The 15,263-nt window shown below is 39.3% G+C and overlaps 1 protein-coding gene across 1 annotated transcript in view; it reads right to left on the bottom strand.

The window, feature by feature from the left end:
- The window catches only part of UNC79 (unc-79 homolog (C. elegans)), a 100,368-nt gene that overhangs the window by 57,492 nt on the left and 27,613 nt on the right, over nt 1-15,263 (bottom strand). Inside the window, exons 22-26 of the mRNA XM_009895416.1 lie at nt 13,860-14,061; nt 12,113-12,292; nt 5,922-6,208; nt 2,062-2,244; nt 1,054-1,216 (exon numbers count right to left, since the gene is read on the bottom strand). Of these exons, the coding sequence (XP_009893718.1) occupies nt 1,054-1,216; nt 2,062-2,244; nt 5,922-6,208; nt 12,113-12,292; nt 13,860-14,061 (1,015 nt within the window). The remainder of the gene's footprint in view (nt 1-1,053; nt 1,217-2,061; nt 2,245-5,921; nt 6,209-12,112; nt 12,293-13,859; nt 14,062-15,263) is intronic.

Here is a 15,263-nt window from a genome sequence, read left to right as displayed (position 1 = left end):
ATTAAGTCATTAACTCAGCTCAAAACAAAGACAAATTCATAGTCAGTCCACAGTTACCTGAACACTCTTAGCCCTCCTCTAGCAATACAAAATGTCCAAGTAAGTGAGAATATGCCATACATCATTTACATCCACTTTAAGGTTGCTTTAATTTGCTAGAGCTAAGTAATAGGGTGTTCAGGTAAACGAAGTTTTATGTCCTTGTTCTGCTGGATATCTTTTCATGAGCAACAAGCAGCAAAAGAGGAAAAGGTACTGACATGCGTAAAAGAGTGCTGCTTGTCTTCTTCTTCAGAAGTTTGCTGCACACTAGGAAGACTGTTTGAGAAGGCAGATGTAAATAGCAAATAAGCAGCTAAAAGGCAAACTAGCTGAAAGGCAGCTACAGGTTAACATCAAAAGAACCTGTTAAACTTCACAACTGTAAGGAACTACGCTCAGTGACACCACGTTATTTCAAGTGCCAGCCTTACACCAGTTCACACCATCACAGTACCTCTGCTACAGCTAGCAAACATACAGAGTCAACAATCGGATGCAGATGCTAAGGGTTGCACCATTTCTCTTCTACGTTTAGACATCCACGTCATATACGTCTCCATGTAAGCTAGTCAACTTCAGCTCCTTTGACAGAGAAAAGCAAACTATATACTGAATTCATCATTTTTTCTTTTCAACATCAAATATTTGCTACTATGCCGTGGTATTAAAAAAGTATAATCAGAATGTGGTGTCAGGTTTGTGTGTGGGCATGATCAACTACTACTGTTATAGAAAAGGCCAAGAACTAGCCAGGCATGGTGACTGAACTACTAAGTCTAAGGTAAATTCCCTCCAAGAGATGTTATACTGCTGTGCTATGCTGGGCCTACAGAGAAATCGTGAATTTCTTTTACTATAGATGGCTATAGCTGGTCAGATAAGTCACACCTCAGACTTAATTTTGCTTATTGTGTTCTAAAATACAGACCATATTTACCCACTTCTACAACATCTGCAAGACTTCATTAATTAAATCAATGACTATCATACAAATGAGAGTGTTAAAAGTACCTTTCTCCTTTTCACTGTATCGGCTTATGTTACTGTTGTCACTATACAAAGGACCAGCAGTTGCATGGGGCTTGCAGCTGTGATACTGAGCGTTGAGGGTATTGACTGTGATGTGGATTAGGTGAAGTACAATCTTGCTGATTTCACAGTCTCTGTAGGGGTACTGTTCAGTGAAAGAGAAAAACTTCAGCTTAAAAATTAACTTTTCTCCTTGGATAATCATTTAGGTGGCAAAATAGAAAAATGACAAGAACACTGTCAGCTGGATGCCCTTTGCCTTCCTTTGATCACACATTTCTAAATACATCACGAGAAGCAGGACTGTTTTCAGCTTTGTACACAGAATTATATATTAAAAAATTAAAAATCCTTATTAGTAACATTTAATATATTGTTTTCTTGACTTTTATATGACAAAAGCAACTATTAATAATAATGCAAAAGGTCTCTCATCAGAATTGTTCTCCAAATACTATATTTCAATCACCACGTTATCATTCATTTTGCGTGTCCCCACTTCCCTGTATGCCCTACAGACCTGCTAGAAATTTGTTAAGCATATCAAAAGTATTCACAGGTCCATTTCAGTGCATAAACATATTACATTTTAACAACACCTCCTAAAAAGCATCACTTAAGTAAAGAATACAAGTTGTTAAGCTGACCCCCCATGGAAACTACTTTTTTTTTTTTTAAAGAACTAATTTTAAGTTATTCAAAATACTCTTCATTGGAACTTTATACAGCATTTTCCTATTTTCAAATCCATATTTCCCTTTCTCAGGTAACCATGTGAAAGGCAATATAGACAGCAGAAGTAATAGGTCAGCAAAACAGATGAAAGCCTAACTACTTTGGACACTGAAATTAAACGCAGTGAGTAAGCAAGTCAAAGAAAAGTGTTCTTTACAGTTCCTTTCACTTGCAGTACAGTTAGGTGGTCCATGTAATAAATTTCAAATTGAAGTGTAAATTTAATGTGGACAGCACCTTTTTAAGACCACTTACCTTGTAGAGAATGACAAGCAAAGCCTTTAACCACATCTGCCGAATGTGAGGTTTGAGGGACCAGAGGGAGCAGCGAGGAGGCTGCTGAAAGTAATGCCTTAGCTGAGGACAAGAGCAATATTTCAACACCTGCACCACCAAGGGAAGAAGGTGTTTTCCCAGGTTGATGTTATAATCCATCACCTGAAAAGGATATTAGCACAGGAGTCAGCTCACCAAAATCAAATCCACTGATGTTGAAAAGCAAAATAACTAATACAGTTGAGGTATTAGTTAAGTGAAAAGAAACAGACATTTTTATGGAAGTCTAACTATCAATTAGAAACTTTCTGCCAGCTTGCCACATTCTCATTTTAGCTAGACAGGTAAAATGAAACAAAAGAAGATGTGTTCTGAAAGCCTTTCATCCTGCACAGTCTAAATTTTAACATACATTGGCAAGTTAGTAGAATATATTATGCTGGGCTAGCCTTGTATTATAGCACAAGTTGATGACACGTCAAGAGACAAAACCATATTAGGTATATCCCATGTTTAACAGATAGGATACAATCATAGGTTTTGAGAGAGGGGGTTGTGTATTTGGATTATTTGGGATTTTTGTGTTAACACTTCATTGACAGTTTTCATTATTTTCTCATCAGACTTGCAACATTAGCTGCTAGGTGTTTTTAAGCCCCATGTTCTGGAATGAGGTAATGAGACAAGAAGCCCACTCTCCACTACGGCAAAGGTAAGAGTGTGTCTGCAATGTTACGCAGAACGTCTAAGCATACAAATCCTAAAGTACCCAAGAATAAAGCTAATGAAAAATATTATCTTACTCTAAATAAAATGCTCATCAATTTTAAATCGTGATGTTTCTGGAGACACGTTGCTGTTATCACTGCTAGTCATAAGCCTTGCCTCCATTGCGACCTCATTTGAAGAGCACCATGCTGTTTGGCACCTATCCTAGAGGTTTGGATCCCGATGGTGAGGTGCAGCGTGGCCATATATTCCCACTACCCTGACACAACTGCGGTTTCGATTGAAACTGCATTGCTGTTTTTCATTATCTCCTCATCAGTCTTGCAACATTAACTGTTTTTATTTAAAGACGTATGTCCTGGAATCAGCAGCTAAACAAGATCACAACAAGGATCCACAAAGCCCTTGTCTCTGACGCTAACCTGTACTGGTTGACACCCAGGAAGGTATAAGAGCAGGTCAAGGAAACTCCAGCACAGCCCCCAAGATCTAACAAGACCCTCCAGTTTCGGTGAGCTTAGTGTGCTTTATCAGGAGCCCCGTACATCTAAACGGACACAAACATCAGTTTCATCCACATCACCCATTTCCTCCAGGTCTGTATTTCTTTTTTTTTTTTTGTTTTGTTTTGTTTTTATTAGAATAGGGGGATGAGCCTTATTTACAAACACAGAACTCGTCTCAAGTTGCCTCCTCAACAAGCTGACTAGAAGTTTTTCCCTGTAAAATTCTCTAGTTCGATGTGCAGCTGTCGCAATTTTTTGTGCTGCATGCATAGAGCTAAATAAACGAATCTCATGTCTACCCATGTAGGGTTGGCCTGGTGAACGGATGATATATAATCACCAAATATGGTCCTACGCTGCAACGCTGTGTACCCTCAGGGTGCGATACTGCGATATAGCATGGTTAGGAAAAACTCATCCGTACAAAGAAGACAGAGCCCTGCCTTAACACAGCACGTATTGTAATGCAGACATGTCTTAAGCTGAGCAGACCCATTTTTTATGTTGTCACAGGAAGATCTGGAAAAAGTGATGTTGCAAATGCCGAGCAGAGCTCAGCCTGGGATGCTGAGCAGAGCCAGGCACTGCTGGCCTCCCCGCTCCCACAGGATTGTACAACATTGCCACCATGCGGGGCAATACCGCGCTGACTGCAAACACCAAAACTTGGCCTCTTCTGCTGCTAGGGAGAGAAAAAGGCATTTCATGCTTTCAAGAATTCCATATACACAGATTTTATGATGAAAAATACTAAGAGATGTTTGATTATTTTTTTTTTCTTGAACTGACCATTCCAATCAAGCTTGGAATTAAAATCAACGAAACAGCAAGTCAGCACAATCCCAACCTTTGTGGAACTGATTGGAGAAAGTAAATATTTATGACTTGGGGGGGGGGGGGCAAAGTGTAACTGAAATAGATCTCTTAGAGCTCCACTGTGAGTTTTCACTCTGTAAATGCATCTTGGGATTACAAATAGCATTTCTCTTGCAGCAAAGGCAACTCCCAACACAAAGCAGCCCTACAGCTAAGAAAAAGAATCTCCCCCAAAAAAATCTAATTTAAAGTTTTGATGTCTGCTACATGGAGAAAAATCCTGGCCTACTGAAGTTCTCAAACTCCATTTGATGTCAGGGGAGCCAGGATCCAACTACAAAACTTTTCTAACAGAAATGGTGGATTCAGCTATTATGAGACATTTTAAAAGTCAAAGAGGAAAGGCAGGGGCTGATATTTAGACCTGCAGTTAAGGAGTACTTCTGAAACTGAAGTTTGGTAATCCAAACTTGGAAACATGTAGAAAAACGTGGAAGTTACTGCGCTGTGATCTAAACTGCCACTTCCAGACTCTCAGACCTGAATCTCATTTTACACGCTTCAGCTTAAAAGTGTACAAGTGAAAGATGATTAACAACATGGAGCAATGGTGCTCCAAGACAATGGATCAGGATGCATTTGTAGCTACCCAGTTTAGATTAACACCTTCTATTTTGCCTGCTGAAACAGAGACACCTGACTTCTCCATGACTGAAAGTTTACCGAGGTGTCTACATTCCAACCGACTTCGAAAAATCACTGATTCTAATGTATGCACCAAAAAATCCTGATAAAAATTGCAGACACAGAGGAGGCCGGGATAGCTTTGAGCAATGTTTGAAGGTTACAGCAAGCATTTTAAGAACTAGGGCAGGGGGAGATCTGAAATCACGGCCCTCTCTCTCCCCTAAGGTAATCCTTTATGAGACTGTGATAAGGAAAAAGTGTGGAAATGATGATAACGTTTCGTTGCAAATAAGAAGAATGATCTGCAAGTGTGAAATGTTTTTCAGCCTAGCATCGCCAACCGCTCTATCAGTAAGAATTAATTGAGCCTTAGAAGAGCCTTGAGGTAGGAAATTACTGTCTTCCTTACAAGATGGAGAAAGAGGGCACAAGGCAAGGATGTGCTCAGTCGTTTATCATAGCAATATAGGCAGAAGTTTATCGCGGCGGCACCACTCCCTAGGAAAGGGAGAACAGAAAGTCCTGGTGCACTCTAAGGAAGGAGGAGAATGAGTCTCCTGAACATTGAAGAATGTCGAAGAGTTTACAGACCATTCATGCAGGGAAACAATCAAGAGCACATGGGTCCCAGGTCTCCCTGAATGGAAAAGGAGGAAACGTCACATGAGGAAAGTAAGGCATTCAAAGACTAGCAAAAGAAGGTGAAGACGTTTGGAGCAGTCTCTAATTTTTCATACAGTGGTAGTATTTGTGTGCCTTCACACACACAAAATCGTTACCTCTATGCCAATGATGCAGCAAGTTTAGAGTACTCGTAGGAAGCTATAAATTAGCATACTTCTATTTACCTATTTACTTTTTAACTGCAAAGCAAAAATCTACAGAAAGTACTTGATTCAGCTACACAGAGCCTTCTGAGAGTAAAGAAGAAGCAGCCATCCTTTTTTGCAAATTCTTTCACCAACTGAAGAAGTGTTCGGAAGTTTTAAGTAGAATTACCACATTCAACCACTATTTTGGTACAAAGAAGGCTGTGCTACCACCATGTCAACAACAGGCAATGAGAAATAACTGCAAAAAGTAGTAAGTGCCTTCACCTACTTGTGCTATTCCAGCAATAAAGGCATTAAAGCAGGTCGAAACACGCATTTTCTGTGGTGCAATCATGAAGCATCCTTCCTGCTGATCATAACCAAGCAGGACATACAGATGGCGCTTGACTGTGTTGAAAGCTTTAGCACTGCTGATGTCCGACTCAGCGCTGCTCTCATCCTTTGCCATGAACTTCATTAGCACAGTAATCAGCTGGTGGACAGTCTGGTGATCAATCCCAGCATCTTCTGGCAGCAGGTCTTTTATTGTGTTATCATTCTCTGGGGAGGGTTGTCCTATTAGCACAAGAAAGATATTGGTATCAGACACTGGATAAGACTGTAAACAGGGTACAGAATGCACAACAATATTTTTCCATTGTGCATACTGAACTCCATTTTTCAGCTTTCCCATGTTTAACTGAGGTGCTTAACTTCCCATCCCAGTGCATTTCTGCCAAATTTGAGTGGTGTTATTCCTTCACATCTATGCACTAAAGGAGAATCAAATCCCACCCCCACCAAATTCTCATCTGGCATAGTTTTCAGTCTTTCCTCAGCAAAAGTGGATATTAGTCTTTGCCAGTGAAGGATGTGCAAAACAGCAAAGGTAGGAGATGGAGAAAATTCTACCAGATACTGCTAAAACAAAGAATGAAGACTTACTCTTTTTGCATTGAGTCCATATTCCCCCTCAAACAACTGGGGCCAAAATGTAGGTACTATAATTTATCAGTGTTTTGGACGCTATGTATTATGTCAAAACTTTGATGACTTTTGCCAGAGGAGAAGCCTAAGACTTGGGTTTATAAACACTGAACGGAAATAATACTACTTTGCTTGGGCACACGATCACGTGGAAGGCGAGAGGCTACTCCCAAAGCACAAGGAAGCCTGGGTGCCGGCTGTCACTATCCAAGCAAAACAGACACACTGCAAATAACATTGCCAACGGGGCAAGTACTTTCATCTTCATACTTGAATATCTTTTTCAAACACTGTATTTCCAGTTACTTTTAAGTCCGTTTATCATTACCAGAACTCTCTAGTAATTGCCTTTGGAGATATCCTCTTCCATTTCATACTATTTGTAAGGCACTTTTTTAGTGCTTAGCAGTTCCTAAAGATCTAGGTTATCGAACACTAGGAACTGCATTCATGATAAGCAGCAGCTATTTCACACATCAGTATATCAGATTCTTTTTATTAAATCATTCCGAATAAATGCATGGCTAAAGCACAGTAAAATACATTATTTTGACATGTTCCATTTTAAAACATTTAAATTAAACACTTCTCTATAAATAAAATGCAATATATATGGATTATATGCAAAATAAATAAAAAATATTTCCACTGGGATAATCAAAGGGAACAGAAAATATTATTTTGACAGCATCAAAACAGGGCAATACTGGAAAATTAAGTTTTTATTACACCATTAATTTTAGTTTGTTCATTAAACACTGTAACTGTTTACAATTACAATTAATTGTTACTAAAATGTATTCTGATGTTTTTTCTGATCCATGGTTAAAAAAAAAAATCTGTCTAACAGCGAATAACGGAGATAAAGCAAGCTGGTATGAAGCAGAATTATAAAATGATCTACTTGTTTTCATTTCAAGGTTAAATCCTTTCAACTATTGTAAATAGTCCTTACTTTTGCAAGAACAGTTTAAGTTGATGTTTGCAGGACAGACCCTACAAGCAAGATTAACTCAAAGTATATTCTTAAACTTGCTCTTGCATGTCTGTGTTAGGGTTACTAGCCAGCAATTAATATCCATTTAATCTGTTAGAGTTACTTACATGTCTTAGTGTCTCTGTAAATTCATAGCTATATATTTATAGCAAATACTAAAAATTATTTTAATATTCTAATTTACCCATATTCTCAATGTAATATGCTATTCTGACAAGGGGTTCCTTTGCTGGTACAACTGCATCTGTCTTGGGTTCTTCGCCAGCAAAACTGCAGAATCTATAATTTTTTAAATTATTTTAAATATTTTACGTTTTATTGGTGGGAGAGCAAAGGCTTTTGTTTGATTGGCCATTTTGCTGAGCATGGGAGAAGGCTGCTATTTTTATGAGAGCTGAAAAATGAAAACTAGGGGGAGAATTTTCAGAATCATTTCCATTAAGAATAACTTTCCTTTACTGGTCTCATTTTGGTAAAAAGAAATCGTGAACTTCGAATTATATATTTTTCATGCCAAACAGTTTTCACTGCTATTTTTGATTTACAGAAACCTTTGCTCAAAATGAAAATTCTCTATCCAAACTGTTGCTGGACCAAGATTTCCAGATGCAAAAAGAAAACAGTAAGTTCTTAAATAATTAGAATGAGAAATACAGCAAGTTCCATTTTCAGAAGGACATTAAAAATGTATATAGAAACTAAGTTTAGATTTGTGGACAGCAACGGAGAAATAATCTTTCCACATATTATACCCACATTAAATCTTTCCATTAAATTGTATAAAAAAGACATGATTTTCATAAAGATGACATTAGACTGTTTTCTTCAGCCCTAATAATTTTTAGCTCTATTACATGTTGTGAGATTTTCTATAAAACAAAGTAGGAGATAAGATGGAATGAGTCAAAGGATCATGGGGCTCTAAATAAATCCTGGTTCTCCAAATACAACTCAACGAGTAATTAACCTGAAAAGATTAACCTATTTTACTCTCATTTGCTGAACAACATAATTAGAAGCTCAGTGATAAAATGCTCAATTTTGCCATGAGTTCATAATACTAACACCAGTTAACAGACACTTCCCAGGACTTTTCCTGACGTTTTACTTTCCAGAAATATTATTACACATTCTGAAGCATTAAAACCTCTTTTCTCATACTTCACCCTCGCAGAAAACTATGCAGCTAGACACACAGAACAGAGCTTCACCCTGAGTAGTTTGTCATAGCTCTACTAAGGATGAAGGGAATGTCAATCACACCCTGTTTTTATTTCTAATGCAGAAACCTGCAATGAACCAGCAGTGAAGAACTGCTTGCTTAAAACTGCAAAAATCTTATGTCGTTTAGGCAATAACAGGCTTTCAGAGTCCAGAAAACCCTCTTCTGCTGTCTGAAATCAGTCCTAAGCTATATTAAGCTTGAACTAAACTTTCACTTCATTAACACTTGATACAGTGTTATCCTGTACCAAATCAAGGTGTTTAGAGTCAAGCCAAGAATGCAAAACCAAAGCAGCCCTGTCTTTACAGTGGCTATGGTGGCTTCTACCCCTCAAAATGCATGCACATACATATACAATTTGTGTATGCGTCTGTGTGCCTACATACAAGGTGTATATATACACACACACCACATACCCCCCCCAGGGAAAACCTTCTCACATCACCAAACACACAGCCACCATTCCTGAATTCAGTCTAGCCTTATGCCCACAGATTCACATCTTTACTCATGCATCCCTTACAACAGACCCCTTTACCTTCAAATTACTTTAAGATGTATCAAAATATAAAATAAAACATCAGATGACAACTATATCATGCTTCATCCCACTTGTGATCCCTTTGCCTATGAATGAAACTCTCTCCAGGGTGTTGCAAAGGACAGATGAGCACATACATGGTCCTGGTGACTAATCCCTACAGAATGCACACTGAATTCAGCTTCCATTTGAACTCTGCAAGGGCTACAGTTTTAGATCTAGAAAGAGCGGATGAGCATGGGGACCGGTTCATTTGAATGGAATGTATAAAACAAATGTTTTTCTGCAGCAGATGTACAGCCTATGTTTAGGAGTCAGTTCCTTAGACAAATCAGATATGCTCAGTACCGCCAATGCAAAGTGTTAAAAACTGTGAGTCAAACCTTAAAAAACCCAAAACCAACCCTATTTTACAAAAAATTAAGATTTTAGAAAGAAATAAATACTGGGCAGGAGGAGAGGGACAGTCATTTTTCTCCTAGTTTCCAAAGCATCTGTGATAATTTTGGATCATATTAACAGGCTTTCCTTCACATCAGTAGTTACTAGCTACATGCACCTTTTCACATAGAATCATAGAATGGTTTAGGTTGGAAGGGACCCTGAAGATCATGGAGTTCCAACCCCCCTGCCATGGGCAGGGACACCTCCCCCCAGACCAGGTTGCCCAAGGCCACATCCAGCCTGGCCTTGAACACCTCCAGGGATGGGGCCTCAACAACCTCTCTGGGCAACCTGTGCCAGTGCCTCACCACCCTCAAAGTGAAAAACTTTTAAATGGTTTAAAGCCATTCCCCCTCATCCTCTCACTACATGCCCTAGTAAAAAGTCCTTCCCCAGCTCTCCTTTAGGCCCCCTTTAGGTACTAGAAGGCGGCAATAAGATCTCCCCGGAGCCTTCTCTTCTCCATTTTTAGTGGAACCTGAATTTGCAGCTTAGGCAATCAATTACCTGAGCCTGGAAACTGAAACTCTGAAATACCAAAATACTTCTAATAAAATCACAATGGCCAACAATGCCTACTGTGAGACTGACACTTCTTACATTACACGTTTCCCTAAGCCCAGTATATAGCAGGTGAATGGTGCCATTAAGCGAAGAAGAAGCATTCACTGACACATCTGTTCATTGCACCATTACTTCACTTGTTCCTTCTATGAGCCTGTGACAACCCACACATATGTTCTGTAAGGAACTGGTTGATTTCCAGCTTTCACTGGGCTGGTATGACAGGGCTATATACTGCTAATTCAGAAGCTCTCTTAGTCCATTTCACAGCTTAGTCTGTTCCCGCACTGGCAAGGTATTTTCCTTTCAGCTGATCACCCAGGAAGCCGATCTGTTCTAATTCTGAATTTGTGTCTGTTGGAAATATTGCAAGTCTACAAGGAATATGAGAAGATCTGAACCTGAGATTTCTCACTTCCAAATGGTCAGTCTACACAGGACTCAGAGCCAGAACTGTCAGTAGTCACAATTATTAACCATGCTGAGGTGTGATTCACCATGCCTTCTAGACAACTTCCACCTTGCGTAAGTTTATCTCACCAGTCAGCAAGAAAGCTAGCACTAGCGTCTTCCTTTTCCTGTTCCACCAAAACACCCCCCTTCTCAAACCCACCTGGTGTTTGCTCTGGTGTTCCTCCAAGTGCTGGAGCGGACTGCTCATGTCTGGTCAAGCTCACAGCTTAAAAATAAAACAAAAGAAAACAAAAACAAGAGCAACTCTGTTTAAAAAGTCAGTACTGACATCTTCTCCTTCAGCATATATTCAGTGCTAGCATATTTATATTCACTTACTCATGCCCTGTTGTCAGGCAGTGAGTGTAACCATTTGAAACATCACCTCTGTGCCCTACAGGTTTTTTGCACCATGTTCTATAACTCTAGTTTTCTCAATCGTTCAGTTTTGATGGTACAGGAGTCACCACACAGGAGCCCCTATGCAGGATCAGAAATTGGTCAAGACGGATTACCTACGAGTCCCAAAATATGGTGGTGATTGTTTTGGAGAAAAGAAATTACCTTTTATCTTAACAGTTCACCAGCACCCACATTTGAACATTCTATCAGTTCCTATTATATGGGTAGGAGCAATGTGAGAGGTCCAATTTGAATATAAAGACTAATCTGTGTTTGTAAAATTCTCTACATGGGAATAACTAAGCTTTATTTCCACTTGGAAAGATATCTGTACAGCGCTCCATACAGCCCTATGGATTTCCAGCACCTCCTCTACAAGCTGGCAGGAAGGATGTGTTGCTTGGGCGTTATTTTCCTAACAAAGGAATTCTGAAGATATCCGAAAGCTCATTCGAAACATTAACGGTTGTTTTTAAGATGTCTAGCGTATGCTGCATACACTGATTAATAATTACAACCAATAAATAAATTGGTAACAGAGGAATTTTTCTCTAAACATTGTATCTATTTTAGATAAATCTACTGTATATTAGCCACAGATAAAAATTAAGATCTATCCACAAACTAGTCTTGGAGCATTTTGTTCTGGCATTTTAAACAAACACAGCATAGACATAATGTTTGTCTACGCTCTTTGTTAAACTCACTAACTTGTCATTATCTGAATAATGCCCAAATTAGTCAGAAACCGAAATTTGCTATCCCAATTGGATAAATAGTGACTATTCCAATGTGTACCCAGCAATAGGATACGACCCTAAGGGAGAAGATACAGACGTGTCACAAAAATATAAATAGATACTCAACGAATTTTGGTGGTTAAGGTTTCTGGAAGGGAGAGCGCTCTCTTTGACTCCACTGGTCCCTTCACACTGTCCCTCAGGGAACGCACACTCTTCTGACGATTACGTGCGAAACGAGCCCTCTTGATCTTCCACATTGCTGCATCACTGAGGTTGGCGACATTTGTCCGGACAGCAGTGATAGCTTTGCAAATGCAATTGACCAAGTTAGGATTCATTCCACAGCATGGTGAGGCCCTAACGCTGCCAAGTGCCAAATGCAACTGGGCCCCAGGTCCCACTCAAGTCAAGAAAGCTTCATATGGGCTCAAGGGGTCCATCTGCAAGGTACTCATTTGCATGCTCTCATTCTGAAATCCGTAAAACCCCAAACGGCATAACTGTGTTTAAAAAATTAGGCTGTTACTTCTTTTTTAGAGATTGGATAAAAACAGGTTCTTGAAACCAAAACCTGAATTGCAGACTAAGGGAATATGAGGTGCCATCTATTTAAAATGGCAAAAATCTCATGAGTATGGACTACGTTTAGTTCACTCATACCCAAATGTGGCCTCTAATTTTGCCTCACTGACCTCCTGTCCTGCCTATACCTATCATCCTGGATTTGAACAGCGCCTCCAAAAATCTGAGCATGATTATGTGTTTACAGTGGTGTCACCAGCAGTATCACTGCATGTCTTAATAGGGTCACCAATACTTCCCTATAATCATGTCTATAGTGCATTCAAACACTTTGAGTTCATTTATCTGAGCGACTAAAGCCGGTGAGCCCATCCTTTGCACCACTCGTGTCTTTGAAAAGGCAAAGAGAGAGGTTAAAAAGAAACTTCAAAAATATCTTTTGCATATTTTACACTTTAAATCACTCCCAAATATTCATATTTAAAGATATGACCCTACATTTGCAGCCAGAGGTGCTAGACACTAGTGCCGAGATTCCCTCCTCAGGCCACAGCAGGAGTTCCAAGCTTTGGGTCAAGCTACTCACATATGGAGAAGAAAACATGTTTGCAGTTCCACCCATCTCCTGTACTGATGCAGCAGCAGCACCTGGACTTTTTTAGGCACTGGTCTCCATGCAAGTGTAGAAGGAGGCATTAGGCTGCTGGGGGAGCACACATTGTCCAAACAGCTGTCCCCAAGCAAATCAGATGGAAATAGATCTGCCTCATGGGCCACCGCTTGGCTAAGGGAGTTTTCAATTACTCAGGATGTTAAACAATCATTCACAAATTAATTTTTAGCCCCCCCTAGTGAATGGAAGGAGACATGGTATCTCATCAAGATACCAAGTATGAACAGGACAAACACTTACAAACATTTCTCACTGCAGGAAGAGTTAAATGAGTCCCAGCTCTATGAGTCCATGTGCTGTGCCCCATGCATTTGGGTTTTTTCTTCCAGGGTCATAAAGTTCCTAGGGCTGTCTTTGTACAGACCACTATAGAACAGGGTCAGGTATGACCGAGACCTTTGAGAATAGCAATGCAGATAGCATAAGAACTTGTACAAAAGAACAAGTGGGTTAATGCAAGTTGCAGCTGATCCCAGACTGTGTTTCAAACAAGGCTGGCAACCACATCCTAGTGCAAGTAAACACGGTGCCCAAAGGTGCAACAGAATATAGCCTAAGATTTCTTAATTTCAGACAATTGATACAGGTGAGACCTTCATCCCTCTCAGACCCTTGCAGGCAGCTGAAATTCCGGAAGCTGATAAAAGGTGATCACATTGATTTGGACTCTGCTTACTTGTTGGGAAAGGGAATTCTTTGTTGCAGTCCAGGTGAAGCTGTGCTTCCAGAGACAAGGTCTCAAAGCGATTCACAAAGAACTCCCAGCTCAAAGCTGGAATATCTGCTTTTAGAAAATGCAGTAGCAAAAGCTTACTAAGAATGGTGGGCCTGTCCTTGACAACTGTGTCAAACTGGAAATCAAGGCAGAGGCAGAGACCCTATAGAGAAAAAAAAAAAACAAAAAACAAAAAACAAAAACGAGAAAAAACACAGAATTGAGATGTGAAAACTAAGCATTTTTTAAAGCAAAGGGAGGTCAAAGTTCACTTCTCCTCTTAATTAGTTAAGGATAAAGATTTAGCTCCTTTTTCCTACCAAGTCCTTTAAATCAGGACTAATGCTACTGAAAACAATGGAAAAGTAAGGTAAGGAAGGAGATACATGAACATCATATTTAGAATGTAGGATTTGCTAAGATTTTGAGGAACACAAAGGTATAGGTAAAGTTCTGTCCTACTGCACATTTGGTATACAATATCACAGTATTCTCTTCATACACCCCTGCTTGAGAGAAAGCTTATATTTAGGCAACTGAATCAAGCCCTTAATTACAAAAAGAATGAATCACCAAGCCCAAACAGAGGAAAAAAAGATTATGTGGGGAAACGTATCAATCAGAAGCACTTTGCCTCAAAATGCTTCTGTATTTTATTTCCACTAGAATTTTGTGTGCAGCATCAAGACTTACGTTTGAAAAGAAAACCCACACATTAAATATGAAAGCACAGGATACAGGTAACAGTCTCAATGAACTCAGTGAATTCAAGTTCTCTGGACACTATTTTGAAAAGGTACTATATGGAATAAAACTAGCAAGTATTAACAGCTTTTTATAGGCAGTAACACTGAACTTTTTAAAACACATATTCCTTCTATTCTTCAGAGAACTAGAACTGGATTGTGTACTATGAGATTCTTTTAAATTTTTTTTTTTTATCTTGTTTGTATAAGTAGGCTCTGATCCACTTTCATATCTGCTTAGTTTTATTAATGAGAATCCCGATTGGCAGGGTCTCTCACATGCTTAAAATTACATGCCTAGGTAAATCTTTAAATGATCAAGCCCGTGTTTGGTTTTGCTCGAATGTATTTTCTACTGTCAGCTCAGCAGGGTGTCATAAGACTTATAAATTTATTGGTTTTAAATTGAAAAATGTCCACGAATTTTAAAATAATGAAAAACATCTACAGCTTTCTACAACAGCAGTTCAAATGCCACAGTAATCCTCTGCAGTCATCAAAGCTGGGGCTAAAGCAGTACCATTTCCCTTTGCTATTGTGTGCGTATGTCAATTACCGAGACCTGTAAGGCTTCCCTAAAGAGGTATTAGCAGTGACCGTGATGCTGTACACCTGAACC

Source organism: Charadrius vociferus, unplaced genomic scaffold (assembly GCF_000708025.1).
Source record: "Charadrius vociferus isolate BGI_N301 unplaced genomic scaffold, ASM70802v2 scaffold140, whole genome shotgun sequence".
In the NCBI taxonomy this organism is placed as follows: Eukaryota; Metazoa; Chordata; class Aves; order Charadriiformes; family Charadriidae; genus Charadrius; species Charadrius vociferus.
The sequence above is the reverse complement of the archived record's forward strand: the minus strand, read 5'-3'. Positions and strand labels throughout refer to the sequence as shown.